Source organism: Telopea speciosissima, chromosome 1 (assembly GCF_018873765.1).
Source record: "Telopea speciosissima isolate NSW1024214 ecotype Mountain lineage chromosome 1, Tspe_v1, whole genome shotgun sequence".
Classification (NCBI taxonomy): Eukaryota; Viridiplantae; Streptophyta; class Magnoliopsida; order Proteales; family Proteaceae; genus Telopea; species Telopea speciosissima.
The window spans coordinates 78,921,635-78,949,048 of NC_057916.1; the positions used below are offsets into that span (position 1 = coordinate 78,921,635).

Sequence of the window (27,414 nt, forward strand, 5' to 3'; positions counted from 1 at the left end):
GGGGTGCAAGTTTGCTCTAGCCTACCTTGAGCCCGAACAGGGCATGGGTTGAGATACCTAGCCTTGAGGATGGGTCAGGGTTGGAAATTTTCAGTTCTGAGTCAAGGCCTGGCCAAGTCAGAGTTGAGGCCTCTGGCTGAGCCCGACCCGGCCTGGCCCAACCCGACTTGACCATATCTTCTTCTTATTCTTCTTGTTCTATCTTCTTGTTCTTTTTTCTTTTCTTTTTCTTCCTCGTGTTCTTTGTTCTTTTTTTTTTTTATAGTAACTTCTTTGTTCTTTTTTCTTCTTCCTAGCTTGGCCAACCCATGCATCTCCCTTCCCCCCCATGGTCAGGGTCAATCGATGGCCGCCTAACCTGACCCTAAGGGCGGGTCAGGGTTGGGCTTGGGTTTTAAAGACCCAGCCCAACCCGAACTTATTGCAGCACTAATGGTAACTATTCAAATTGTATGCTAATCCTCATTGTTGAACTAAGCTAGGCGAAATTGACTACAAAGGGCGTACCCAGTGCAACCTTGCCATTGTGTCCAAATTCAAAATTGACTATCTTAAAAAATTAATTAAGGGACTCTTACCCTTACGTACATATAGAAAACATCCCTTCCAAGTCTAATCAAATAGAGGGATTGTATTCAAATTTTGAAGCCAAAATCAATCATGAGTGCAATATGTATGCATTGAATCAGGCTACAGTTACCGACACCGTATAACAATGGAAGGTTATATTTTCGAAAATCACAAGATAAATTTGAGCCATCTATGTTTACCGACACCGTATAACATAGCCTGGCAACGATTCCCCTCCCTTATTATTATTAGTGGTACGTCTAGGCGTCACCATGCCTAATGAAAATATAACATTTCACTAGTTGCCATTTGATGGTACATGGATTAGTCATTGTGATAGAGGACCGGCATATAATTCTAGTCCAAAGTAAACAAGAAAAGTTGTTCAAATTATAAATCAAAGTTACCATCAAATGGAGATAAATATAGAATAAAAAAAATAGCATTTTATGCAATTTTAGCTACTTTCGCTACTCATTTTAAGTTGAAATTGTTCCAATGAGATGTTTGCCGGCCTAATGTTCTCTCATATGACAAATAATGAATAACTAAGCATAAGAAAAAAATATATATATTAAAGGGAACATGACGATAATTGTGACATGGCTTTTGTGTCACGTGACACTTTAAAGCATACTTAACAATTTTTTAGGGTAACAAAACTGTTTCTGTGGGATCTCCGTTTCTGTGATATATATATACATATTGAGAGAGCTTAGTAAAAGGTTTGGATACTTGACCATACCCCTCTCCCTCCCTTCCTGTCTTCTTCTTCTTCTTCTTCTTCGCCCAAAGCCTCAAAACCCAGACAATGCAGTCCGCAATTGGCCACACTTTCACCTTTTCAATCGTTTCTCCTCCTTAGAATTACATCATACCCGACACCATGCTCAGTGTACCTTCCCCTTCTCAGCTCCTTAATTCCCTTATCCTTTGCACTCGATCTCCCTGTTCTACCCTCATTACTAATCATCCATCCTACATGGTCGGTCTACCCTCCCAGGAGATCAACCACCACCACCACTCCCCTGAGCTCCTCCTCATCACCACCACTTCCACCACCACCACCAACCTAGTCCTTCACTACCTCAAAGCCTGCCCCTCCTTAGAGTAGGCCTAGGCTTAGGAGTGGTAGACCCAATTGCAATTGAGTCAATTGACAGGTTTCACGGTCTTCCCCCTGTTTCCCCCATCACAATTCTCACGTGTGAGTCACAACAACCACCACCATATATAGCTGATGACCATGACCTTCTCTTCTTCTTCTTCTTCCTCCCTTCGTGGATCATCCACCACACAACACTCCTCCACAGGTAAGCACCCAATCTACAGAGGAATCCGAAGCCGTAGCGGAAAGTGGGTATCAGAAATCTGTGAGCCACGTAAGAGTACCCGCATATGGCTCGGCACTTTCCCTACTCCCGAAATGGCCGCTGCTGCCTATGATGTCGCTGTCCTCGCTCTTAAGGGTGCCGATGCCATTCTCAACTTCCCTGACTGCGTACCTTTCTACGCTATTCCTGCCTCTGCTTCAACCTCCGATATACGTATTGCAGCCATAGCTGCTGCCGCTGCTAGGATGCCGAAGCCCGTTACCTTCGAAAGCCCAGTAATAAGAAGCAAGAACGCCTCAGAGGTTCTCCTCCATCGCACTGTAACAACTCCTACACCTTTACTATCACCTGGAGAAGAAGAAGAAGAAGAAGAATTCATGGATGAAGAGGCACTGTTTGACATGCCCAACTTGATTGACAACATGGCTGAGGGAATGCTGATGAGCCCACCAAGAATTAACTCGCCGTATTTTGATGACGACTCCAATGGATGTTTAGATTTAGATACTCTCTGGAATTACTATTAGGGCATGCATACTCAATGCACGAGGTTTCTGTCACTGCAAGGTCTGAAGAGGATCATAATGTACGCAGCTTTACCCCTACTTTTACAGAGAGATTGTTTTTAGATTCAAACCCGTCAACACTTGATCAAAATGAAGCAATCTTTACCATTGCACCAAAGCCCGCTCTCTTCCAAAAAAAATTTGATGTTTTTTTTTTTCAACTTCTTCGGAATTCTGGTTAGTTATGCTCTTGTAGTGTATATTTAGCAGCCAATGGAGTTGTCTCTATAGTATTCCTTTCTTCTTGTTCGTAATTTCTTATAGAGCAAAGCAAAGCTTTCATGGGATTGTCCGTGTAAGGGAGTTATAGCTGTGTTCCCCCCCGAATCGACATCCTCTACTTCCGCCTGCCCCTACTTCCATGTGCGGCGTCCTACACACAACGAGGTGAGTAAAGACCGCCTTAACCCCGCTCGGGCAAGGTGCTTGGGCAGGGGTAAGGTGGTCTTTGCGCATCCCATTGTGTGTAGGACGCACATGAAAGTAGGGGCAGGCGGAAGTAGAGGATCCAGACTCGTTCCCCCGACCCCCTAGGGCGCTCACTTGTCTTGTATTTGCTCCTCTTTGTATAGTGTGTGTTTTCCTCTTTGCAATAAAGTAAAAATATTACAAAAAATAATAATAATAATAATAATAATAATAAAAATAATAAAAGCTAAGACCGTAATGGGAAAGTTTCAAACATTCCAAAATGGAACTCTCTAGAGTCTAGACTTTACAATAGGATTTAGGGTTTTACGCAATTCACTTGTTTCTTTAATAATATATATATCTTGTCTTCTTGTGTTATGTCCTCCTGGTTTTGAACTTTTGAGCCTGAGTAGGTTCCACAGCCATGGCATTATCTTCCAATGCACTAATGATTTCAGGAATAAATATAGTTTTTAGAGAAGAGACACTTCAACAAGTTATGATCACCATGAACACCTCTAAGTACCAACTTGTATTTATTTATTTTTTTTTTTTTTTTTTTTTTTTTTTTTTTCATTTTAGATTTTCATTATAGAGCTTAAAGAGTTGCAGAGAATATGAATGGTGTTTTACTTCAACGTTAATTAGACCAAGGTAAATTTGCTTCCTTCTTTGGTAAGCCAAAAGGATTTAATGGTCTTTTAATTAGAAAGCACAAGGGATACAAAAGATGAAAAAAAAGTAATGTGAAGCCCTTCATTAATTTCTGTTATGTGGCATCCAAGTGGATCAATCTAAGCAATTGAAAGCGTTGGAAGGTCTAACTTAAAGCCTTAGTGCATTAAGTGGAGTGAGATCTTTAAGTATATTAACGCAGAGGACTTAAATAATAGAAAGAACTAAGAAACCATGTGCTCTTAAATCATTTTGAAGGATTCAATCCAAAATCTTAAGACATTAAGTAAAGAGAACTCATCAAATATATAAAAGCACCAAGGACTTGAATAAACCGATGAAAAACTTATTAACTCTATAATTCCAATACGAAGAATCTCATCGGAGACACCAAATGTTGTACATTTCATACTTAGAGCCAGAATTTAGTAGCATGACCCACCATATGTTGCACATTTCTCATATTTTCTTACCAGTCCAAAATTTTTCAATCATTTTGTTAGGTACTTGATCAATACACCAAAAACTCCAAAGCTGATGGAACACGTTAAATCAAGCCTTTTAACCTATCCCATACTAGGTTGGCTCAATCTAGCGCTCATACACTAGAGTGGGTCTCATTAGTCATATAATAGACCGCCACGCTTCCGCAGCCATCATCCTTGGTGGCTCTCACAATAGGTAGCTTTCACTCTGGCGGTAGATAGCCCTTTCGAAGTGGCTCCACTTTGCTCCAGAGTTTTTGCCTGGTGACAAGTAACCCTTTCTTGACGGCGTTCACTCTACTATAGGTAGCCCTTTCTGTGACTCGAACCCGTGATGTGGTGTCTGGCTCTGATACCAAATGTTAGGTATTTGACCGATCACCAAAAGCTCCAAAGTTGATGGAACACATTAAATCAAATCCTTTAACCTATCCCATACTAGGCTGACCCAATCTAACACTTATACACTAGAGTGAGCCTCATTAGGCGCATAACACATTTTTCATTGCTTTTAATACAACAAATGCTAGATCATATATGTTTAGGCTCAAATCTAATACTTGAATAGAAGAGGCTAATATTACTTTTCAGAGAAATTTGGGTGGCCTTAAATAATTCGCCACATGGTAGAAATCAAGAGGCATGAATTAACTTTGAAGACAAATAAAGGTGATGTATGCATGGTTGGTTACAATGCATTTTAAACATTGTTTTTTTTTTTGTCGTTTTCTGAATTGATCCCGATCATACATAAAAAAAAAAAAAAAGGGTAAAAAACACTAGAAGGTTTAAATGCATTTTGCCCTTTTTTTTTTTAAAAGAAAAATCACACTTTAAAAAGCATAATTGTTATATCTAAAAAATTAATGTAGTCTTATAAAAAATTATAACTTACATATTAAATATTAATATTTAGTTGGCAAGGGTTGGGCATGGGTGTCATTCACAAGGGGGGAGAGAAGCAAACACATTGTTGGGCAGTCCAGCAATATGCCCAGCCTTTTTCCAATTTAATTAATAAAACATTAGTTGGTTCCACAATTTAATTCCATTTTCAATTTTTTTTGTTATTTTCAAAATGTTTGATTGTATTTCTTATCATTCCATTCAAATTCTAAGTCATTTTAAATATATAGTACGAGACAATTTTTTTTGCCTTTTTGTTTTAAGTTACTATGGTTGAAGGTCAACCTTTCCCTTTCCTTTTTTTTTTTTTTTTTTTTTTTTTTTGTGTTTTAAAAATAGTTTCAAGGTGACAAGCATTATGTCAAAAAGAAATGTTGTTAAAAATGGACCCCAAAAAACAAAGGTGAGCATTGAAAATTTTTTATGGGATGCTCTGACCCCATCAAGTTGAATGGTTTATGAAATAATTGCCAAAGAGCACTCATTACAGTCTCTCCTTCATCATCTTCAAATTTTTATATTGCCAAAAGCTATCTAATTGAAATTCTGCCAAATCATTGTACTGAAGCAGTAAGTAATCACTGTATCAAATTTCAGAATTAGTCTCTAAGAGGCATTTTCTACCAAAAAAGAAAGTCTCTAAGAGGCATTTTAAAAGTTAGAGATCATGTCAAGGCATTAACATAAACAAAAATACAGTAGAGTTAGATGTAGCTTTTTTTTTTTTTTTTTTGTTAAAGATGAACAAGGAATATATTAGAAAAGAAAAAAAAAAAACAGTATTTGACGTCCAGGCATGTCCAGACAGATACAAGAACAAAAGGGACTAGCAAGGAATCCTACACTCCAAAGGAGAGGAGAGAACCCCACCCTACTGAAATCTACATCTTGATCTCCCTAGAACATCCTCAAGCAAGAGAGCATTAACCACTGAAGGGAAAACCGACAAAACAGGGGAATAAGAGCCACTTTTGGGAGCACACTTGGCAAGGTAGTCAGCCACCGGGTTAGCTTCCCGGAATCAGTGCGAAAATTTCCAAGTTAGATGTAGTTGGATATAGCGAAAATCTCAAATAGTGGAACACCTTCACAGTGTTTCGCTGCAAGAGCAATGGACCTAAGGGTGTCAAAACCAAACCAAAACTGAACCGATCCGTTTAAATCTAAACCATGAAAATGTTTAATAAATAGTTCGATTATGGATTTCAAATTAGCTATAATTTCAAAAATTGCACTGAGCCACTGAGTGAATGATCCAAATAATTAAGTATAAAATTTTGATCAGTACAGAAAACAAGTGTAGTTTAGTATTTCATCCTATTGGTATCCTGTTTCGTTATTTTCTCTTTACTCTCTACTCCCAAGGATTGGCCCTTGTAACCCCCAAGGATCAATTCATCTCAAAAAATGATGATGGGTATCAACCCATTTGTTTGAATGTGTCTTGTTTCCTCTATTGGTCTGTCAAACAAACTCTAGTTGATGGTCAAGCATCTAGAAGCATCTAGAAACATCGATACATACAATAGCATTTCTAATAGGCAGCCCAAAATGGGTCCATATGTTGGCCACTTCAGTAAGAGTAAATTTGTGGAAAATTTCGCCCTAAGGGTACTCAACATGTGCTAAAATAAAGCCTTCTTTCGTGGCTTTTCTGACGTAAAAAAAACATAGACCATTGATGTTTCTACAACTTTCTCATAATAAAATTATTTTTGCCAAAGCCACTTTATATTTTTGTCCTTTTAATAACCCAATCTAATCCCTGGTTAATGATTAGCAATAACATAAATATTGATGAATTTCTGCTCAAGGCAACTTTACCATGTGATAAAAACCATCTTTCATGGCTTTCGACCACTAATGTTAATGTTAGATTTTTTTTTTTTTTCTTTCTTTTCAAAATGAGGTAACTCTCCTAAAATACTATTATTTTCAATTCTCAAGATATTTTAGTGAAGAAGATTCTTTAGTTTCAATTAGATCACTTGAAAAAATCTCTAAAGACCACTATGTTATCCTTCTTTTACTATCATTAGAATTTTCTTATGGGGTGAAGGGGGGTGTTGGGGCCTTGGGGGGACAGGTTAATTTTGTTCAAGTTACCCTAGCTAGGGTTTCAATGTCCAATGGTGAGACTTGACTCTTGTATTTCAAGTCTTTTCACAAATATTTGTTTTTTCTCTCAATATTTTTAATTTGTCTAGTCGCGTGGAACCTGTATCGGATATGGGAGCACGTGAAATTACCACCCTATTTCTTTGAAAATAAAAAATCCCATCATTATTGATGCTTTGCATGTTTTCTCATTGACCCCCTATATCGACCAAATAACGATCTCATACCCTCTTTTAATATATTTTTTTGGTAAAATAAATTGGGAACTTTTTCATGCACGGTCATAAGATATGCCAAATATGGGGGATTTTCGGATTTGTAAAGTAAATTGAGAAGGCTTTCATGTATGATCGTAAGAGGAGGTGTGGATTACGATGTGTCAAATAGGGAAGATTTGTCTTTTCTGCCCTTCTTGTGAGAGGGGGACAAGTCCGTACATAGACCTTTTGCCAAAGTAATTAATTAATGTAATATATATATATATATGCTTACATTATTTTAAACAATCGGGGAAAACCGACAGATCCATTAATATATTAATAAGCCAAATTAAGACCCACCCCCTCTCTCTCTCTCTCTCTCTCTCTCTCTCTCTTGTTTTGCTCACTCTTTAATTAGTAGACACAATGAATAATTTATAATATATTATCATAAAAAAAATAGATACAACCATTGCGGTGGGCGACCTGGGACTGGGAGCTAGGGTTTCTTTAAAAACTACTCTCGATCTGCTTCCCTTAGTGAAGATAGTTATTATAAAAAAAAAAAAGAAAAGAGGATAACCTAAGAATGATTATGGTTTTTGAAACTTTCCAATTTCCATAATGGGGCATTATGGGAAAGGTGAGAAACCCACCTAGCAAAAACATTATAACTCTAATTACATTCCTGGTTTTTATAATACCAATTGAGAGAGAAAGAGAAGCTTCAGAGAAGCTTCATTGAATGGCTTTAAACATCCATTGCTTTGCTTGGTGTGCATAAAGAAGAAATACACTCCCCCCCGCCCCTCCTTCCCCCAAAAAAAAAAAAAAAAAAAAAACAAAAAAGGGAAAAGAGAAATAAAGGCAGGTAGAAGAAGAAGAAGAAGGGGACAAGCATTCATGTTCTGTCGGATTTCTTAATGAACATCATTCATTTTCTATTGATCCGAGGGTCCAGTGATGAACCCTACTGCTAGCATAGCTACTAGAGTGTATTATATATAATAGAGCATGGTTTAATGATTTCCATTACAAGTGGTTTTGGTTTGTGAATAAATAATATTATGGGAAAAAGTTCTTTGTTCGGGAGTGTGGCCTATTCCCATGAGTCTATCTCTCTCTTTCCCATATGAAAAGACACCTCTGCCCCCTTGTTTTAAGGAGGAGAGAGATAGACACATGGGAGTACTGGCATAGGCCACACTCCCGCAAAGAAAACTGCTAACGTAATATTATATAAAAAATCCCTAACCCTTCGTTTGGTTGCAAGGAGAATGAAAGGGAAGGGAAGGAAAAATTTTCAAACCTCAAAAAGAAACTTTTGTAATCATTATCCTATGTGATTGTATAAACTACTTATATTTTTTGTCATATTTAGTAATGATACATTTTATATGAAATATTTATTTGAAGTTAGTGATATTGTCACATGGGTAATGATTACAAAAATTTCTTTTTCAAGTATGAAATTTTCACTTCCCTTCTCTCTAATTCCCCTTGCAACCAAATGGAACATAAAGGAAAAGAAGAGATCCAAAAAGAGCAAATAGAAACCTAACAAAACAACAAAATATTGAAGTGTCAAACACCCAACCCCACATATGGCACGATATAATCCAGTTTAGGATGAGGTCCACATGGTTTTAAAACGCGTCATACCAAATAAGGAGACCACAACATATATCTATATTCTATGGCACATCCCAGGTGATGTGGGACTATTCCCTGGTTCCTTGGTTCTATATTCACGTTTTTACTATAACACTTCCCTGGCTCTGATACCACATCCGTGGTTCTACAAATATAACAATGCTAACCATATATCAAAGGCTAACCAAACCCGATCATGAGCCAGAATTATCTTTATAGGTTTTGGGTAGAAGGTTAATTCTGTTCTTACCTCCAAAATTTAATGATTGTTTCACACGAAAGCTGCTATAATATCGAAGATCTAATTTGATCAACTAGTGACAACCAACCCATATATACGAAACACTTCAAAAATAATCTTCAGATCTAATAGCCAAAATCATCGGATTGAATTTATTGTTCATTAGAGATAGTAGTTCTCATTGAGAATGAAAGAATAATTTTGATGAACATAGAAGCAACTTTTCATTTTTATTTTTTTATCACGTCACATCCATTTAATGATATGGATCATATTTTATGGGATTTTGTTATCTATGTCTTGGGATTGAATCTTGCCTTTCACCTTGGTGTTTTGATTAATTTTGGATCATATTAGTTATTGTTTGGGATGAAAAGTTTAAGTCATCTCATTAAGAGAAGCATCTCATTGGCACAATTTCAGTTTAAAATAAATAGAGAAAGTAGCTTAAATTATAAAAGACGTTATTTTGTATTTTATATTCATCGCCGTTTGATGACATTTTGGCAAATTTACTAAAATTTTGAGTCAGAATTTGAACAACTTTCATTGCTTATTGTGGACTAAAACTAGACCATTGTGATGTATGTGATGCCCTCTATCACATAAATTAACTTATGTATTATTAAATGGAAAATAGTGAAGCATTATATTTCACTAGGCATAGTGATCATAGAAGGACCTTTTTTTTTTTTTGACATTATGCTTAATGAGACGCTTGTCTAGTCTTTTATCATATGGACTAACCATTGTATTGGCATGTGACAAATAGTGACTTGTTATATTTCATTAGACATAGTGATGGCCCTAAAGGGGAAAACCCCCCCCCCCCCCCAAAAAAAAATGTGAGGGAGAATGTTCTCTGTGCCGCTCTCAGGGGGGCAGGGTGATCATTGCACCCACCCCCACGTGCCTGGGCACAGCCTGTGCTGCGGCACAGAGAACAGTGCCCCAAAATTTAATTAATAAAGTAATTTGGTAGAGAATAGAATGTGTTGGATATAGTACTAAAATAAGAACATAGTGGCCTAGTGGGTTATATAAATTTGTTTAACCCTAATATGAACCTTTCAGGTCTCTTATAAGGTCTCTTTCAATATAATGGAAAATAACCCACCACCTTTAATTTATATCAAAGCAATACTTTCTGTCCAAAATGAAAACAACAACCACGAACTCCACAACTTAAAAAAAAAAAAAAAAAGATGTAAAGGAAAAATTAATTAAAAGGGTGAGGAGGGATCACTGGTTGGCATTTTAGAAACAATATTTAAGAATGTAAAGGGGGGTGTTTCGTACTATATAAGAGGTAGATTACGACTTTCTTTAAAACCCCGCAATGGATGGAGTCTCGTGCATTGGATACACTTTTTGAAATATAATTGTTTTTAGTAAACTTTTAAGTATAATTGTTAAGTATGTGTTAACTTTGCATTACAACCCTATCATATTCGTGTTGGATTAATCACTTAAGAGATTTATACTTATTGTCAAGGAAATTTCTGCTAATCCATCTTTTAACTTATGGGAAAAGAATCGTCAAAAATGGCAATATATTATTTCTCTCTTAGATTGGGTTTTTTTTTTTATTATTCTCTCTCTCTCTCTCTCTCATTCATTCTTTGACCATGTGGGTCCCATGTGAATGAATGAATGAATATTGATACCATTCTTTGCACTCCCATTGGTGTTGTATATAAATTTTCCCTCCACCCTCTCCTCAACACAGTACATACACTGGCATCGTGGGGAGCCTTCCCCCTTAACTTAAGTTTGCCCAAATTCCTTTTTAAGTTTGAAAATTTTCCCTATCCTTACCTTCAATTTCTCTTGCAACCAAAAGGGGAGCCTACACAAATCCATTTTAAGAATGTATTGGCACTGCCATTTTTGGAACCATGACTCGATCTCCTCATATATCTAGTTATCTATCAAGAAAGCTAAATGGGGTAGAGAGAAATGCTAGTCCACAAGCCCAGTGAAAGAAGGGGTTAAATTCTGGGTTGGTTAAGACAGGCCCACACAGCAAAACTATATGGTGGCCCATTATGCCCCAAATCTCATTGGAACCCAAAAACGTAAATCTCAAACTGGACTTTTAAATAAAAAAATATCATTTGTGACATTAAATCCATTTTAAGCTCTTTCTTGCCCTGGAACATTGAATATACTAATGATCATGTCATGTTCAGTTATGTTAGAACTTGGAATTTTTGTAATGGTTCTCTCTCTTTTTTGGTAAAATTGTTATGGGCTCTTCTTGTTCGTTGTTTTTAATTGAAAACATATAAAAGATGGGCAAGAGATCTCTACTTGGTCGCACAGTAATCTCTATACAAGCGTCTAGGCCAATGGGTGAGCACACCTGGATATCTATTCAGGGGCAGAGGTGTCATCTCACTGTGCCTAATGAGATGGTGTAGGAGACACCCTCAAGTAGAGATTTTTTCCCACCCCTAAAAGATTTACCAAAAAAATGGAGCATATTAGTGTATGCAGTAGTTTAAATGTTGCTAGTGTGAAAACCGTTGTACCAAAACGCACAGCTAAACTACACGTTAGCACATTGTCTTAGATCAATTTAATGAAAGAATATATTTGAGATAAAATAAAATATTTAAAGAATACTTCGAATAAAACAAATGGTTCATAAATAGGCTTAAACTTATTGATCATTACCCGTATATTTAATTAATGTATCGGATCAATTTAAAACCTTCAAATATCAGTTGTACCGACACGGGATTAGAATTGACACCCCTAACTAGGTGCCAGTGTGACATCGATTATTTCAAATGGAGGAAGAGACAGATAGTCACCAAACAAAAATATCGTAGTCTTGAATAGTACATGAATTATAGTACGTTTAAAACGTGTTTACACGAACAACTGCCCTTGCACACAGGAAAGGACAGGAACAGCCAACCCAGGACTGTCAGGAGGTGGCAACGCCCGTCAACTCCCCAAACTCCTCACTCACCGTGGGGAATTAGCGGTTTATGTTATTAACTGTCAAGCCCCCCGTGTTTTGATTGTGTTGAATCTTTTACGTGGGGTTTACCGTTTACGTGGGGTCAAGAGGCCTAACAAAACCCAAAAAAATAAAAGCAAAAAACGAACCGGCATGAAATATCATGTTAGTTTTTAAAAAGTTTTTATGTGCCATGTCACATCATCTCTGTCCTCATCTTTCATCGTCTTCTTCAATTATTTTTTTGATAAAATCTTATCCGTTGGTACAAGTGGAGAGTGGAGACTGGGCAAGGCGTTCAGACAGGGGTAAGACCACTATGGGTAACACACCATATATGTGTGTTGTTCAGGCCAATCGTATACTTCATGCTTAATGTAAGTGAATTGATTCAGTTCTGGTAAATCAGTTTGCTTCAATTCAGATGAAGGTATGAAGGGTAGAAATCATAATCAAATTATTTATAAAACGATCAAATCAAATCAAAATTAATTAATAAATAGTTCCGATTAAATGGTTTTTATTGGTTTTGATATCAATTTTTTGCTAATTGGAGTTGATTGTTTTGGGATCCAATTCGAAGTGAATCTATTTTTTAAATTTAATAATAAAAAAATAAAATAAAAAACTCTGTCTGAAAATATGACCTACGTGTCAATGCTCTCGTATGTCTATCTTTATCCTCTTTGTGTAAAAAAACACCTCACCTTTGACCTTTGTTTCAGGGAACAGAAAGATAGACATAGGAAGCACTAGTGTACACTCTATTCCCGAGCAGAGAACCACTTCTCTAAACAAATATGATGTTAGTTGGATTTGAACAAAAGCCATTAGGCATAAATTGTGACTTAAGAAATATAAAAATAGTTTAGATTAATTTATGTAGTGGTATAAATGCATTATAAAACACTAATGAGGTATATAAAATACAAAGACCAACTAATTTTTTTAATCGATTGAGTATGATAATTGGTTAAATAATTGAAATTGCCTTAGTCGATGTCGATGTCGATGTGGAGTTGCCTCGGACGATTCCGGTCTGCAGTTTTATACCAATTAACTCAGTAAACATCATTTGGCCCCTCTCTCTGTCCAAAAGTCCAATCTTATAAAATTCCAGTTCTTCCCCACTGCTGACTGTCCTAACGTATGTCATAGAAGCCCACGTCATACCAGAAAGGAACACGTGTGAGAAATCCAATGGGCTAGAAAACACAGCCTGTCATTTACTCACTTACCTTACCTCTCTCCTTCCTCGGTCCTCAGTCAGTCTCACTCTCACTCTCACGCGTCTAAACCGTAGCCATCATCAGTTAAAATTCAATTCAGTCCCCAACCCGACTCTTATATATACTTTTCAGAGCCGCAAAATCAAATACTTACCCAAAACGAACTTATTTCCTTCTCACTCTCAAGCAAAAATGGAAATCTTCTCATTATGGAGTTCAAATTCTCTGTCACTTGACCCGCCGGGGACGCCTTCCAAGTCTTATAGCAACACCACCATTGCCCGGCCAGGGCCAGCCACCTCCTCCGACGAAGAGTTCTTATTAGCTTCGAGTCTACCAAAACGACGTGCCGGACGGAAAAAGTTCAGGGAAACCCGACACCCAATATACAGGGGTGTTCGGCGGAGGAACTCTGATAGGTGGGTGTGCGAGGTGAGAGAGCCCAAGAAGAAATCCAGGATTTGGCTTGGTACTTTTCCCACTGCGGAAATGGCTGCAAGGGCTCACGATGTTGCTGCAATGGCACTCAGGGGCCGCTCTGCCTGTCTCAATTTCGCGGATTCTGCGTCACGTTTACGGTTGCCGGAAACTGCGGATGCAAAGGATATACAGAGAGCGGCTGCTAAGGCTGCAGAGTCGTTTCGGCCTGCGGAGACTCGTGAGGAAATGTGTTGCAATGAAACGAGGGTGAAGAAGAATGAGACGACTTCACCGGATACTACTACTACTACCAGATCTTCCTTTAGTACAACAACAACAACAACCTTGTTTCCCATGGACGAAGAGGAGGAAGAGGAGGTCTATGGAATGCCGAGATTGCTTGAAGACATGGCATTACTCTCTCCAACTCATCTTGGATCAGGTGGCTTCCATTGGGATGACGTGGAATTTGATGATGACATGGCCTTATGGAGTCACTCCATTTGAACCTTTTTTTTTTTTTTTTTCTTGGGTTCTTACAAAAACATTAACAGAGTCGGGATGATTTTTTATTTTTGGGGGGCGGGTCCATTTTGCTATCAAATTAGCTTGATATGTTCAGTAATTTGACTACTCATTTGTTGATACAATAGAATAGTGTTTGACAATGTGCAGTTCCAGCTAAACCCCAAAAAGAGGAGATGTTTTAGATAGTAGTGTATCCTAGCTTGTATAACTCTACTTCCAAACAATCTAATTTTATGTTTGGAAAAAAAATGTGCACATAAGGGGGCCATGGCAGCTCTGTATATGTATTGCAATGGATCAAGTTTCCTTTCACCAACGTTGAAAGAAGAACCTCTCACTAGATTTGGTATGATTTCTATTTCAATTTCAAATCGATTTCATTAAAATTGTCAATCAACAAATTTTTGGTCAAGAAATTAAAATTGTTTTGATTGCATCAATCTAAAATATTTCAATAATAAGAAATCCATTTGATAGTTTGATTTTTGAGAATAAATTCTCTATATTTCTTTGAGAGAATAATCTAATTTTATATTCCATAAAAAAATGTGCAGTTTAGTGAAGGAGGTGACAGGGGTAATGGTGGTGGTGGTGATGACGATGGTGGTGGTAGCGAGGTGGTGCCAGTTGCATGGTAGTGGACTAGTGGTGAGACCATTAGGAGAAGAAGGGTCGGTGGTATTTTATTTTTAATATGAAATTACTACTTTGCCTACCAAATTAATCATGTGTTCGTTAAAGAGCAAAAGTGAAATCAATTTCAAATTAGAAATTGAAACAACTCCTCAGCTATTTCAGAATTTCTATTCCATTTAAAGATTTTTTCATTGGAATAAGGTGCAAAATCAAACCAAACAATTTCTGAAGTAAAAATCACCCCGTTAAAAAGAAATAGAAGTCATACCAAATCAAGCCGACCCACAGGATCTAACCCTGCCATTAGACAAAATGGAAAATATTTCAGACCTTTGTAGATGGGGTTGCATTTTAATGATGACATTCACTATTCTAGGAATCCAATCATAACGTCAAATGACATTGGATGAAGAGATTGATGATGATTTCTTTAGAGCATCACAGACGCTCGCACCCTGCCACAGATGATGTGTTGTTTTGAGAGAGGATATGAGCCGGTTGATAATGCCATGCGTTGGTCGCTACTCCATGTCTCTAAACTCTAAACACTTCCCTTTTAATGTGACTCCATTGCTAGAACCACAAGATCTGGTGGAACTTAGGCTGCTTCAAAGGGATTGCACATCGTATAAGTGCTCAGTTCAGGCCCTCAAGAATGGCTGCTATTTGATTTCACTGGCCCTCTTCATGGATCCCAGTTGGTTCCCATATACAAAGCTAATTTCAAGAGAAGTTCAGATGTTATGTGCAATAGTCCCACATCGGTCCCATAAGGGATTGGATGTGGGCATATATGATATTGGGTTCCCTCCCCTTGTAGACTGGTTTATGAGGATGAGTTCTTCCAATCGTAACATTGGTGCTTTCATTGACCCGTCCTTTACGATTGGCTACTTGGGAGGGGCGACCTGGTGCCAGAGTGCGAGCCACTAGGAACGGACTACCTACTGCAGAGAAAAGGTCCTGGAGCAGAGTGGAGCCGTCTAGAAAGGACTACCTGATCCAGAGTGGGCCGACGAGGACGTCGGCCGTTAAAGGGTGGAGTAATGTTATGTGCAATAGTCCCACATCGGTCCCATAAGGGATTGGATGTGGGCATATATGATATTGGGTTCCCTCCCCTTGTAGACCGGTTTATGAGGGTGAGTTCTTCCAAGCGTAACATCAGACTTGCTTAACAACAAAATTATACAAATTCAACCCGAAGCCCAGAAAGCAATTTCGTAGAAAACAGAAACACGCGGATGCGCACTCCTGCAAAGAAAACGCCTTACAAACAAGTTAGTCCTTTCAAGTGACCAGAGTATTCATCTTCTACGACTATACTACCTTAACCTCGTCAATCACATAATTCTCTTGCTCTACCCAATTTGCTCGACTAGAGACACAAAGTTTTTTTTCTTTTCTAATGGAATAGAAAAATATTTTGATTCCAAGACGATTTCTAAATTTAAAAAGCAAAATCTTCTAGACACAACCCTTCCAAGCGCAAAGAAAATTTGAAGATCCAAGAAAATCGCACAAGATTTGTATGATTTTTTTTTTTTCTGTTCTTTTCTAGACAACCAAACACAACCCGAATGGTAATTTTGCACACTACTGCATTTAGACGAAAAAACCATGCGACCAAGCAGTAATCTCTTTCCTTTAATTTTTTTAAAAAAACCGGACTCGTAATAGTGCATGTAAGTCTTAAATGGTACATGAATTAGAGCACATTTAGAACGTGTATACGCGTATAACTCCCCAGCACAGGACATGACAGGTTAGGAACAGCAGACACATGAGGTGGCAACACCCGGCAGCTCCCCAAACTCCTCTTCCAATCATCTTTCCTGGACTAAACTCACTGATAGTTGGGAATTAGCGGTCTTTGTTGTCAACTGTCAAAACCCCGTGTTTTGTTTATCCTTTTCATGGGGTCAGAGGCCAAAAGAGGGATCCATATCCTATATTGCCAAGCTGCCCGGCAGGATCGTGCTGTCCAGACACGGTGCTGCCTGCAATGACCGCCTTACCCCCACTCGGACAAGGCATTTGGACAGGGATAAGGCGGACATTGAGCGCAGCACCGTATCTGGGTAGCATAGTCCTGCCGGCAGCTCGGCAGTAGAAGATCCAAATTGCCAAAAGAGGCGGCATATCCTGATAGATTGTTAACTCTTGTCTTTTATATGCCACGTCACATCACCTCTTTCCTTTCTCCCATCATCTTCTTCAATTATTTTTTGATAAAAATCATGGGGACTCAAAACCTTATCCGTTTGTGCAAGTGGAGACTGGGTTTTCCCTACGAACCTCTCTGTAAGTACCGTGGTCCTCGGGACGAGGGTTCCTCACCCTTGTGGCGACAAGGATTGACTTCGATGAATAACGGCGTATCGTTCCGATATATCATCATGGGGATTAGGATCATGCTTTATAAAGAAATGGAGTCACCACCTAGGATTAGGGCCTAGGACCGAATGGGTGTAGCCCCATCCGGGGTTAGCGGAAAGGGTTACGTGATTCCATATGGTCTGGTCAGAGATTCAGGATAAGTAGTCAGGTTACGAGGGTGAGAAGGTGTTAGGCATCCACCTCGCCCGGATAAATCGATTTTTCTACTAGATGCTGGTTTTCGAATATTCTCCTTTGATAATATATTCTATACTAACATGTAAGGCTAAGTTATGATGCACTAATCATGACAAAGAAGGAAAAATCATTTATTATGTACACTAAAACGAGATAGTTTAATTGTCTACATTATGCCAAAAATAATGAGAGAGAAAGAGACAGATACCTGTCTAGAAATACAAGAAATAAATGAAAGTGCACCGAGGGCGAAATATGTGATGTCCCACGACTCAGGTGGAGACGGACGATCGACTTGTCTCTCTCTTGTCGGACAGAATGAGGCTATACGAGATGAGTTTTGTCACTCAGACTTCGGGCAGAGTAACGGCTGTATAGGATATTCTCGTTATCTGTATACAGACAGAATAAAGGCTGTGAAGGGGGTTTTTCATTATCCGTACATTGACGGGATAACAATACCTAAGAGCAGAATCGCTTTATGTTTGGATGGGTAATCGAAGGATCTACCCAGGTCGAAGAACTCCACTCACTCACATACTCATGAGGAAAAGACGAGGGAAAAGAGGGTGAAAAGGGGGCAAAACAAGCCCTGGAGGGTCTCCTTACCCGAGAAAAGCTTGAGAAATGAGGGAGGGGGACCCTCCTATTTATAGGGAGGGGGGACCCTCACACTTGGCCGGATAAGCCCTCCATGGCGTCGTGGGTGACATCAATAGGCTGATGTCACACCCCTTCATGGCGCCGTAGAAATCAAGTACATGTCCCCACGGTGTCGTGGGAAGGAGCCCACTGCGCCGTGGGGGAGGGTGCGCAGTACCTCCTTCAGCGTTTAGTAAAAGGGTCTGATAAGCCATTTTAGGGATGTTTAGGGTGATTTGGTTCAGATGTAGGGACAAGAGTCCTTTAGAGAGACACCGATGTCTGTCCGTGTTCTGTAGTCATCATCGCCGGGGGGTGACAAAATTCAGTTCCTACACTCTCCTTTCCATCCTCCATTCCCTCCTATAGTTTTGGAATGGACTTTTCCTTCTTGTGAAAACAGCCGGTCATTTAACTCACTTGCCAAAAAGGGAAAGGGGGAGTGAAGTCAGGAGGACCGAGGAGAGGAGAGTCCTCATCACCTCACTCTCCCTTTCCCTTTCTGGAAAAAAGGAAAAGAAATTAAAAGAGAGTCTGTGCGCGTCTAAAACGTAAGCTATCATTATCAGTCCCGACTTGTTTGCAAGGAAACAAGGGTGGAGGAGAATGGGACGACTTCACCAGATAGTACGAACTTCTCAAGCATTTCCTTGTCCTTGGGGAGCCGACTTGCGTCAAGCCACTCCTTGGCAGGCACGGCCGAGGTCAGGACGGAGTCCTCGGGGAAAAGACACCAGCTCGATCAAACTGGGACGTTATTGACCGAGGCCCTCCCCAAGACAAGCCGAGCAACATCGGGAGGCGAGGGGACCCTAGGGAGGTTTCCAGTAGTGAGGTTGATGGATATTTTTGGCCATTTCCCATCCCTCGACGGGCTCTTCTTGCCCCTCTGACCTTTCCCCTTCCTCGGTGACCCCGCCGGGTCCTTGCACTTCTCGGCCTCAAGGCCGACCACAGTGTCTGCTAGGCTCGGCAGCACAGAGTTCCCTTAGGCACCTTTGAAGACTCGCCCCGAGACTTCTTCTCGATAGTCTTTCTTTTCCTCTCCGCGATGGTCTCGACCCTGAGCCGAGCGGTGTCCATTGGGGGAATGTGGCCGACCACTGCAAGAAAAACAGCGTGTTAGAAACATGCCAAAAGAGAGAAAAGACCAAGTAAACGGGTAGGCTCGGATGCCCTAGCCAACCATAGCAGACTGAAAACAGCTCAGCTCAGACTCCTACCAGGGGTCATATGCCACCTTTGAACGAACCCCTCGTCTCGGAGCTGGAGGACATCGAAAGGCCGATGCTAGCGAATTAGGTCGAGCGAGGTCAGCTCGTTCTCGGTCAGGGTCAAGGCCCTGTTGACATAACCCAAGTGGATCTCCTTCCACTTAGCCTGGAAGGGGCAGTTCTGGATGGAAGCAAAGAAGAATCGAGGCTTCCAATTCTTATTTGAGGTCGGCATCCCGACCAGAAACTTGTGGCCGCTCAGGGCCGCGTTTTCCCAGTGCGGCGGGTGAAATAGTACCACCCCTTCTCTGGCGACTTCTTCAGGAAATAGAGCCGAGAAAAAAGAGCCACGCTCGCAGCTCGGCCTATCTCACAAAAAAGGACGTGGAAGCTGTACATGGACAGCCATGATTTCGGCACCAGCTGACCTGGAGGCAGGTGGAAATGGTCCAAGATCTGATCTACCAGGTCAAGCACGGGAAGCCTAAAGGCATACCTGAAGGGCATCTCGTACAAGGCCACCTCGCCAGGCCGAATGTAGCAAGCCATCTCCCTAGGGTTAGGAGCTCGGAGCTTGACGTCCTCGGAGATGGCATAAGTTGCCTTGACGCGTTCGAGGTCGGCATCAGTGACTGTGCTCTGGACGGTGCTGACACTCCCTTCTTCAGGCTAGGGAGCTTCAGCGGATGAGCTGACTGAGTGACCCCATCTCGGGAAGAACTCTCCTCACCCGACTCCTCGTCATCTGTCGAAGATGATCCAGAGCCCTCGGCTCAGTCTTCAGGGATTGGCAAGGGCTCAAGGCCGGACTCCATGGGCAGGGGAAGCTCGGCGACGTCGGCCTGACGTGGCTCCACTACGATAGGCTCGTCCGAGGTCGAGCCCAACAGGTCTATTGTAGGGGAGCGAGCAGGGAGCTCTCGGCTTGGACTTGTACCCTCAGCCGCCCCAGCGAACACCTCGCCCACGTGACAACTACCAAATGACATAATGGGCAGAGGGGGACTTACTAGTTGAAGAAGCTTCGGAGATGAGCTGAGCACGAACTAGAAAGCTGAGAGCGTCGAGCACTGGATGAGCTGAAGAATCTGAGCTAGTCGAGCACTCAAAAGCTTGAAATAATGAAGAATGAATGAAGAAGAGTCGCCCATTTATAGCCTCCGGGCCGAAGTGATCTGACGGTCAAGGAGAGTTTAGCATAATTCAACGATCCAGATTAAAAGACGATTCGAATTCCTGTGCACCATTATGAGGTCGAGTGACGTGGCACTGACACCCCAACTGTCAGACCGTACAATGTCAAATCGATGAAGGAAAAGAGCTTAGACTCGGCCTCAGAGGAGAATCGCCAGCAAAAGGAAAAGTCCTACTCATCATGGCCGAACCGACCCTTGATGAGTGGAGGGCCTGTGATGAGTCATAAATCACCCAACCAACCGGAGGTCGCCAGGTGGATGTGCTGAGACCAAGGCCTTGTGCTTAGCCGAGCACGAGCCAGATCGGGCCGAACAGTTTACCCGGAAGGAAGCAACACTTCATTTTCGACCTGGCCGAGCATATAGGCCCACCACTCAGCCCGTCGAGGACCAGGCCGAGCACCCGGTGTGCGGCTTCATAACTCATTCCAAGCGAGTAAATGATCTCCTCAGCATGGCCGAGGCTCAAGCCAGCTGAGCCACGAGCCAAGTCCATACAAGTCGGCCCAAGATCGGTCGCCATGATTCAACCGAGCTCCAGCGTGGTCTGGGAAACACCCAGCCACATATGCCAAGGCCACGACCGTTGGAGGCCGAGCCCTCCTCCACAGAAGCTATCATAACAACCCATCGGGGATCATGATGCCACATCAGCACCACCCGAGTATCGCGAGATAAGGATCAAGCCACGATCCCGTCACGATACCAAATCACACTCCAATAAGGACTCTTACCTTGGTGAGAGTCTGACCATGAAAATAACACTCCACTCCGCCCCGCGCGGAAGAGCCCTACCAACAGAGGACTCTTACCATACAAGGACTCCTCCAACCGCCTCACCTCATTTTATAAATACTCAGGTATGGAGCTCAAACGCTCATCTCACTTTTTACTAACTGTTACGCTGTTGCACTAGAGACCTGACTTGAGCGTTGGAGAATCCTTGGCCAGAGCCACACCGGCTCTCTCGTGCTCACTCTGTTTTTTGCAAGCTCATCCGTAGGCAAACCGGGGGACGGAGGTTTTCACACGCAACAATTAGTACAACAAGCTTGTTTCTCATGGATGAAGAGGAGGAGGTGGTCTATGGAATGCCCAGATTGTTTGAAGACATGGCATTAATCACTCTCTCCAATTCATCTTGGATCAGCTGGCTTCCATTGGGATGACGTGGAATTTGATGCTGACATGGCCTTATGGAGTTACTCCATTTGATTTTTCAGTTTTTTAATTATTTTATTCTTATAAACATTAACAGAGTCAGGATGGTTTTTCTTTTTGGAGTTCGGGTTCATTTTGCTATCAAATTCGCTTGATATGTTCATTTGACTTTTTACTCATTTTTTGATAGAACAGTGTTTGATAATGTGCTGTTAAACCCTTTTTCTTTTTGAATTGATAAAAGTGTTTTTATTAAGGAAAAAAAAATTTTTGACATAAGGGTGCCATGGCAGCTCTTTGTATGTATTGTAATGGATCAAGTTTCCTTCACCCATTATGAAAAAACAACCTCTGGCTAGATTTCTATTCAATTTTGGATTGATTTCATGAAAATAGTCAACAAACAGATTTTTTGTCAAGAAATTAAAGTTGTTTTGGTTTCATCAATCTGAAATATTTCATGAATAGGAAATCCATTTGGTAGTTTGATTTTTTAGAATAAACTCTCCATATTTCTTTGAGAGAGAGAGCAGTGGTAGTAGGGGTAGGGGCAGGGCCAGGAAGGGGGTCGTAGTGATGGTGGAGGAGGTAGCAGACTGGCAGTGGTGGTGGTGATGGTAGAGAGGTGGTGGTGGATGTGGCGGGAAGATGGTGATGATGGTGGCAGTGGCGAGGAGGAGGTGGCAATGGTGGTAGTGGTGGTGAGACCATAAGAAGAAGAAGAGTGCTGTTTTATTTTTAACACGAAATTATTGTATTGCCCATCAAATTAACCATGTGTTTATTAAAGAGAGGCCAGATTTTGTATGAGTTCTATTTCAATTTTGGAATGATTTCATGAATAGTCAACAAATAGATTTTTGGTCAAGAAGTTTAAATTGTTTTGTTTGCATCAATCTACAGTATTTTAAGAATAAGAAATCCAAATGATAGTCAATTACTGAGAATAAATTCTCTATATTGCATTGGGACAGCAGTGTTGGCGGGGGCAGGGCCAAGAAGATGGTGGTGGCGAGATGGTGGCAGAGTCAGAGGTGGAGGTGTTAGTGGTGGTGGGGGCATGATGGTCATGAAACCAAAGAAGAAGAAGAATAGTTTATTTGTATCATGCATTGTTTTGCTTTCAATTTGTGTTTTGTTTTTTTCGAAACTTCTTTTTGGTGTTTCTCAAAACCGTGCCACTATCATTTCTATTATTCAATTTGTTAAAAAACAAAAACAAACAAAAACACACAAAACAAACCAAACAACACATTCTAGAACTGTTCCATTTCTGCCCCTAGAAACTGGAGGAAAAAAAAATCATAAATAATTTTTTAGAAGATTATCATACAGATCCTTAGTTTCCTATGGGGTTTGCAAGTATTGTAAACGTGAATTTTCTCATAAACAAAAAAAAAAAAAAAAAAAAAACCCATTGTCTGATCATCTTATCCCTGTCCTTGTTAAATTATTATTCAAACCCCATAAAATAAAAAAACCTCAACCATATTGATGCCCGTCCATCTTTACGACCTCACTGATACCACGTTGATGCAAGCCATTTCCACGAGGCAACAGTCTCTTGATGAAACAAAAAAAAATTGTAATGATACGTGCAAGTCTTATCCAGTATATGAATTATAACACGTTTAGAACGAGTTTACGCGTATAACTCCCTCGGATAGGACATGAACAACCTACCAAGGTGGTGCCAACTCCCGCAACTCCCCAGACTTCTATTCCAAATCCAAGATTACTCACTCACAGTTGTGGATTAGCGGTTTTGGTTTTTTAAATGTCAAATCCCGTGTTTCTTTATGTTAAATCTTTTTCGTGGGGTTTTATCCAGGAATATATATATATATATATATATATATATATATATATATATATATATATATATATATATATAATTTTTAAAAAATTAATTCTTGTCTTTGTGTGTCATGTCACATTTCATCTTTTGTTTTTTTTTTGTGACCTTTTCCCTCTGCATCGAGTTCCTCTCCAAGGATTGCCCGAGGCATCCAACAGCTAGGTTGTACGGCACACATCCTGATGTCTTCCCTGACTGACACACATCAAGATGTGTGTGGATGCCCCTGAACACTCTTTTGATCCTCTCCTTCCACCCCTCCTACAGTTTGGGAGTGGAGTTCCCCTTCCCATGTTTGCCACTTATGACCTTAATGATTAATACTTAAGGGTTTTAATTGGTTCAACTCAAAGTAATCAATTTGTGTCCCCTCTTCTTGTATCCATCTTGCTTTGTAAGTCAACTGTTCCGTAACTTTGTTCCGTTGTTAATAAACTATTTTTATCAAAAAATAAAAATGATGAAGGATAGAGAATCAAAGCGTTTATAAAAAGGTTTCAATAACCCAAACAAAAATAATTAATAAAATTTTCCAATAGGATAGTTTCGATTAAATGGTTTTTATTGGCTTCAGTTTCAATTTTATTTTTAATTCAAATTAATTAATAGTTCTAGGCCAAATTAAAAATGAACCAATTTTAAAACCTAATAAATAAATTTGATGTTGTTGGACTTCAACCACTGACATCTAGACCTAAATTGTGGTTGAAGAAATAAAAGAACAGTTGAAATTAATTTACATGACATAAATCAAGTATCAAAACTATGATTTTTCTAATCGGTTTTAATCAGATCAAAACTGAAATACACCATTTAATAAATGGTCACATTTTTTTAAAATCGAGTCGTAAAAGATTTATCGATTTCGATTTAAATGATGTACTTTGATCTATCAAAAACAATTTTTATTTACAATTCCCTTTTATTTTGTAATAAGATATTTTTAGGGAAAAAGATCTCTACTTAATGGTGTTTCGTACGCCCTCCCACAAGGCACAGTGAAATGATGCCTCTGCCCCTGATAGATATTCAGACGTGCTCCCCCACTGGCCCAGATGTTTGTGTAGAGACCATGCAATCAAGTAGAGATCTCTTGCCAATATTTCTATTTACAATTCATGCTCTTGTAGACTCAATCAATATACATAAAAGAGGGTTTAATTGCTCATAAAAAAATAGTGAAAAAAAAAGGTTTAATTGAAATTGGGTTGGTCAATTTCAAGTCTGACTCAGTCTTGAAAAACAAATAATTTCTACTGGGCCTTTATCTTTTTTTTAGGTTCGTTAGGGTTCTTATTGGTTGGAACTTCCAGTTATTTTGGTAGGAATCTGATATCTTTATTTCCGTCTCAACAAATGATTTTTTTCTACAAGGGATTGTGATGTCTTTCTATGGTATTGCAGGTCTGTTCATTAGCTTCTATTTGTGGTGCACAATATCGTGGAATGTAGGTAGTGGTTATGATCGATTCGATAGAAAAGAAGGAATAGTGTGTATTTTTCGTTGGGGTTTTCCTGAAAAAAATCGTCGCATCTTCCTTCAATTCTTTATGAAAGATATACAGTCGATCAGAATCGAAGTTTATGAGTCTTTATCCTTGTCGTATTCTTTATATGGAAATCAGAGGCCACGGAGCCGTTCCCTTGACTCGTACTGATGAGAACATCGATTCTGCTATGATTTGTTTTTTTTTGGTAATGATTCTACTATGAATTTTACAATCCACATCATTTGAAGGATCAGGATCCTCTCCAATGAGGAGATCGCCCAATAAGTATCCAACCAAGCATCCAACGATTGAGCTGTTTGACACACATCCCGGTGTAAGCCCAGTTAGCGCGCCCAAGACGTTGGATGCTCAATGGGCGATGCCCGCATTGATGGACGGTGCCTCATTTGACCCATTTATCCTTATTAATCCACTACAATTCCAGTCCTACGGTCCCACCCTCACAGTGCAAACTCCAAACCTGTTTTATATGTCTACGTCATCCCAGATACGGACAGGAACACGTGTGAATAATCCAATGGCTGTGTAGAGTGTATCAGGCCAAGGAAACATTCATATGCGCGACAAATTCTGTTTCCAATCCGTGGGGAGTCAAAGTCGGATCTTAATCACCTCCAGTTTACTGACCGGCCCAGTTTCCCAGTTCCTCTAACAAAGGCGGGCTGAAATGACCTCTCTACCCATGCCCAAACACCCTACCCGGGTGGGGTCCACCATCCCCCTATTAGAGGAACTGGGGAACTGGGCCGATCACCAAACTGGAGGTGATAATTTTCCGTCAAAGTCACTACCTCCTCTCCTCTGAGTCTCCCCCCTAATTACTCAGTCTTTACACCTCACTCACTCTCAGTTTTTCCCTGTCGGGGAAAGAACTGAAAGAGAATCCGTGTGCGCGTCAAAAACGAAAGCCCAGCGCTTAAACATTCAATTCAATCCCCTTCATATATATATATATATATATATATACCTTTTGATCGAGAGCCGCAAAATCATAAATTCAAACAAACCCAAAGCACTCACTCTCAAGTCTCAACCAAAAAATGGACATCTTCTCATTATGGAGTTCAGATTCTCTGTCACTTGATCTGCCGGGGACTACTTCAACGTCTAACAACATCACCACCACCACCACCACTACCCAGCCAGCCGCCTCCTCCGATGAAGAGGTCTTATTAGCTTCGAGTCTCCCGAAACGACGTGCCGGACGGAAAAAGTTCAGAGAAACCCGACACCCAATATACAGGGGAGTTCGACGGAGGAACTCTGATAGGTGGGTCTGCGAGGTGAGAGAGCCCAAGAAGAAATCTAGGATTTGGCTTGGAACGTTTCCCACTGCGGAAATGGCTGCAAGGGCTCACGATGTTGCTGCAATGACACTCAGGGGGCGCTCTGCCTGTCTCAATTTTGCCGATTCTGTGTCACGATTACGGTTGCCGGAAACTGCGGATGCAAAAGATATACAGAGAGCGGCTGCTGAGGCTGCCGAGGCGTTTCGGGCTGCGGAGACTCATGAGGAAATGAGTTGCAATGAAAGGAGGGTGGAGGAGAAAGAGACGACTTCACTAGATACTACTATAAGTAGAACAACCTTGTTTCTCATGGACGAAGAGGAGGAGGACTATGGAATGCCGAGATTGCTTGAAGACATGGCATTACTCTCTCCAACTCATCTTGAAGGTGGCTTCTATTGGGACGACGTGGAATTTGATGCTGACATGGCCTTATGGAGTCACTCCATTTGATTTTTTTTTTTTTTTAATATTCTTTTGTTCTTATAAACATTAACAAACAGAGTCATTATCATTTTTCTTTTGGGGAAGCAGATCCACTTTGGCTATCAATTCGCTTGATTTTTTCATTTGACTTGCTCATTTGTTGATAGAATAGAGGACAAAATTTTGCAGGAATGTTCCTACTACCTTGCTTCCACTCAAAGAAACAGAATCTAGAAAGGTATTTTTTAAAATACTAGAACCTAGAAAGGTATTTATGAATCTAAAAGAGAAGTGAATTATTTGTTTCTTTTGGCTGCAAGGCCGGGTAGCAAGAACATTCCTGCAACTTGGGTGACAGCAAAAAAATATTTCATATAATAGTGTTTGACTATGTGCATTTAAGTACTTAATCCCTTTCTGAATTGATATAAGTGTTTTCATAAATAAAAACAAAAAAAGGGACAAAAGGGTGCTATGGCAGCTCTGTTCATGTGCTGTAATGGATCAAGTTTCCTTTCATCCATAGAATCTAACAAGTCAGGAAAAAATATTTCAGACCTTCAGATTGGATAAAAATTAATAATGACATTCACTAGA

The 27,414-nt window shown here is 40.2% G+C and overlaps 2 protein-coding genes across 3 annotated transcripts; both read left to right on the forward strand.

Annotated features, from left to right (window-relative positions):
* Window positions 1-1,816: 1,816 nt before the first annotated feature.
* Window positions 1,817-2,431, forward strand: LOC122655189 (ethylene-responsive transcription factor ERF025-like). The gene has a single exon (XM_043849407.1). The coding sequence runs from the start codon at window positions 1,817-1,819 to the stop codon at window positions 2,429-2,431; it is 615 nt and encodes a 204-aa protein (XP_043705342.1).
* Window positions 2,432-13,515: 11,084 nt separating this feature from the next.
* On the forward strand, window positions 13,516-26,904 carry LOC122660780 (dehydration-responsive element-binding protein 1B-like). 2 transcript variants are annotated; one of them, XM_043856016.1, is made up of 3 exons: window positions 13,516-14,090; window positions 15,009-15,016; window positions 26,672-26,904. In XM_043856016.1, exons 1-3 carry the CDS (start codon window positions 13,552-13,554, stop codon window positions 26,842-26,844), a joined length of 720 nt encoding a protein of 239 aa, XP_043711951.1. In that variant the 5' UTR covers window positions 13,516-13,551; the 3' UTR covers window positions 26,845-26,904. The 2 variants fall into 2 exon arrangements, with proteins under 2 accessions (XP_043711951.1, XP_043711956.1); XM_043856021.1 differs by lacking the exon at window positions 15,009-15,016 and having other exon boundaries at window positions 13,516-14,072; window positions 26,685-26,904.
* The last annotated feature ends 510 nt before the right edge of the window (window positions 26,905-27,414 follow it).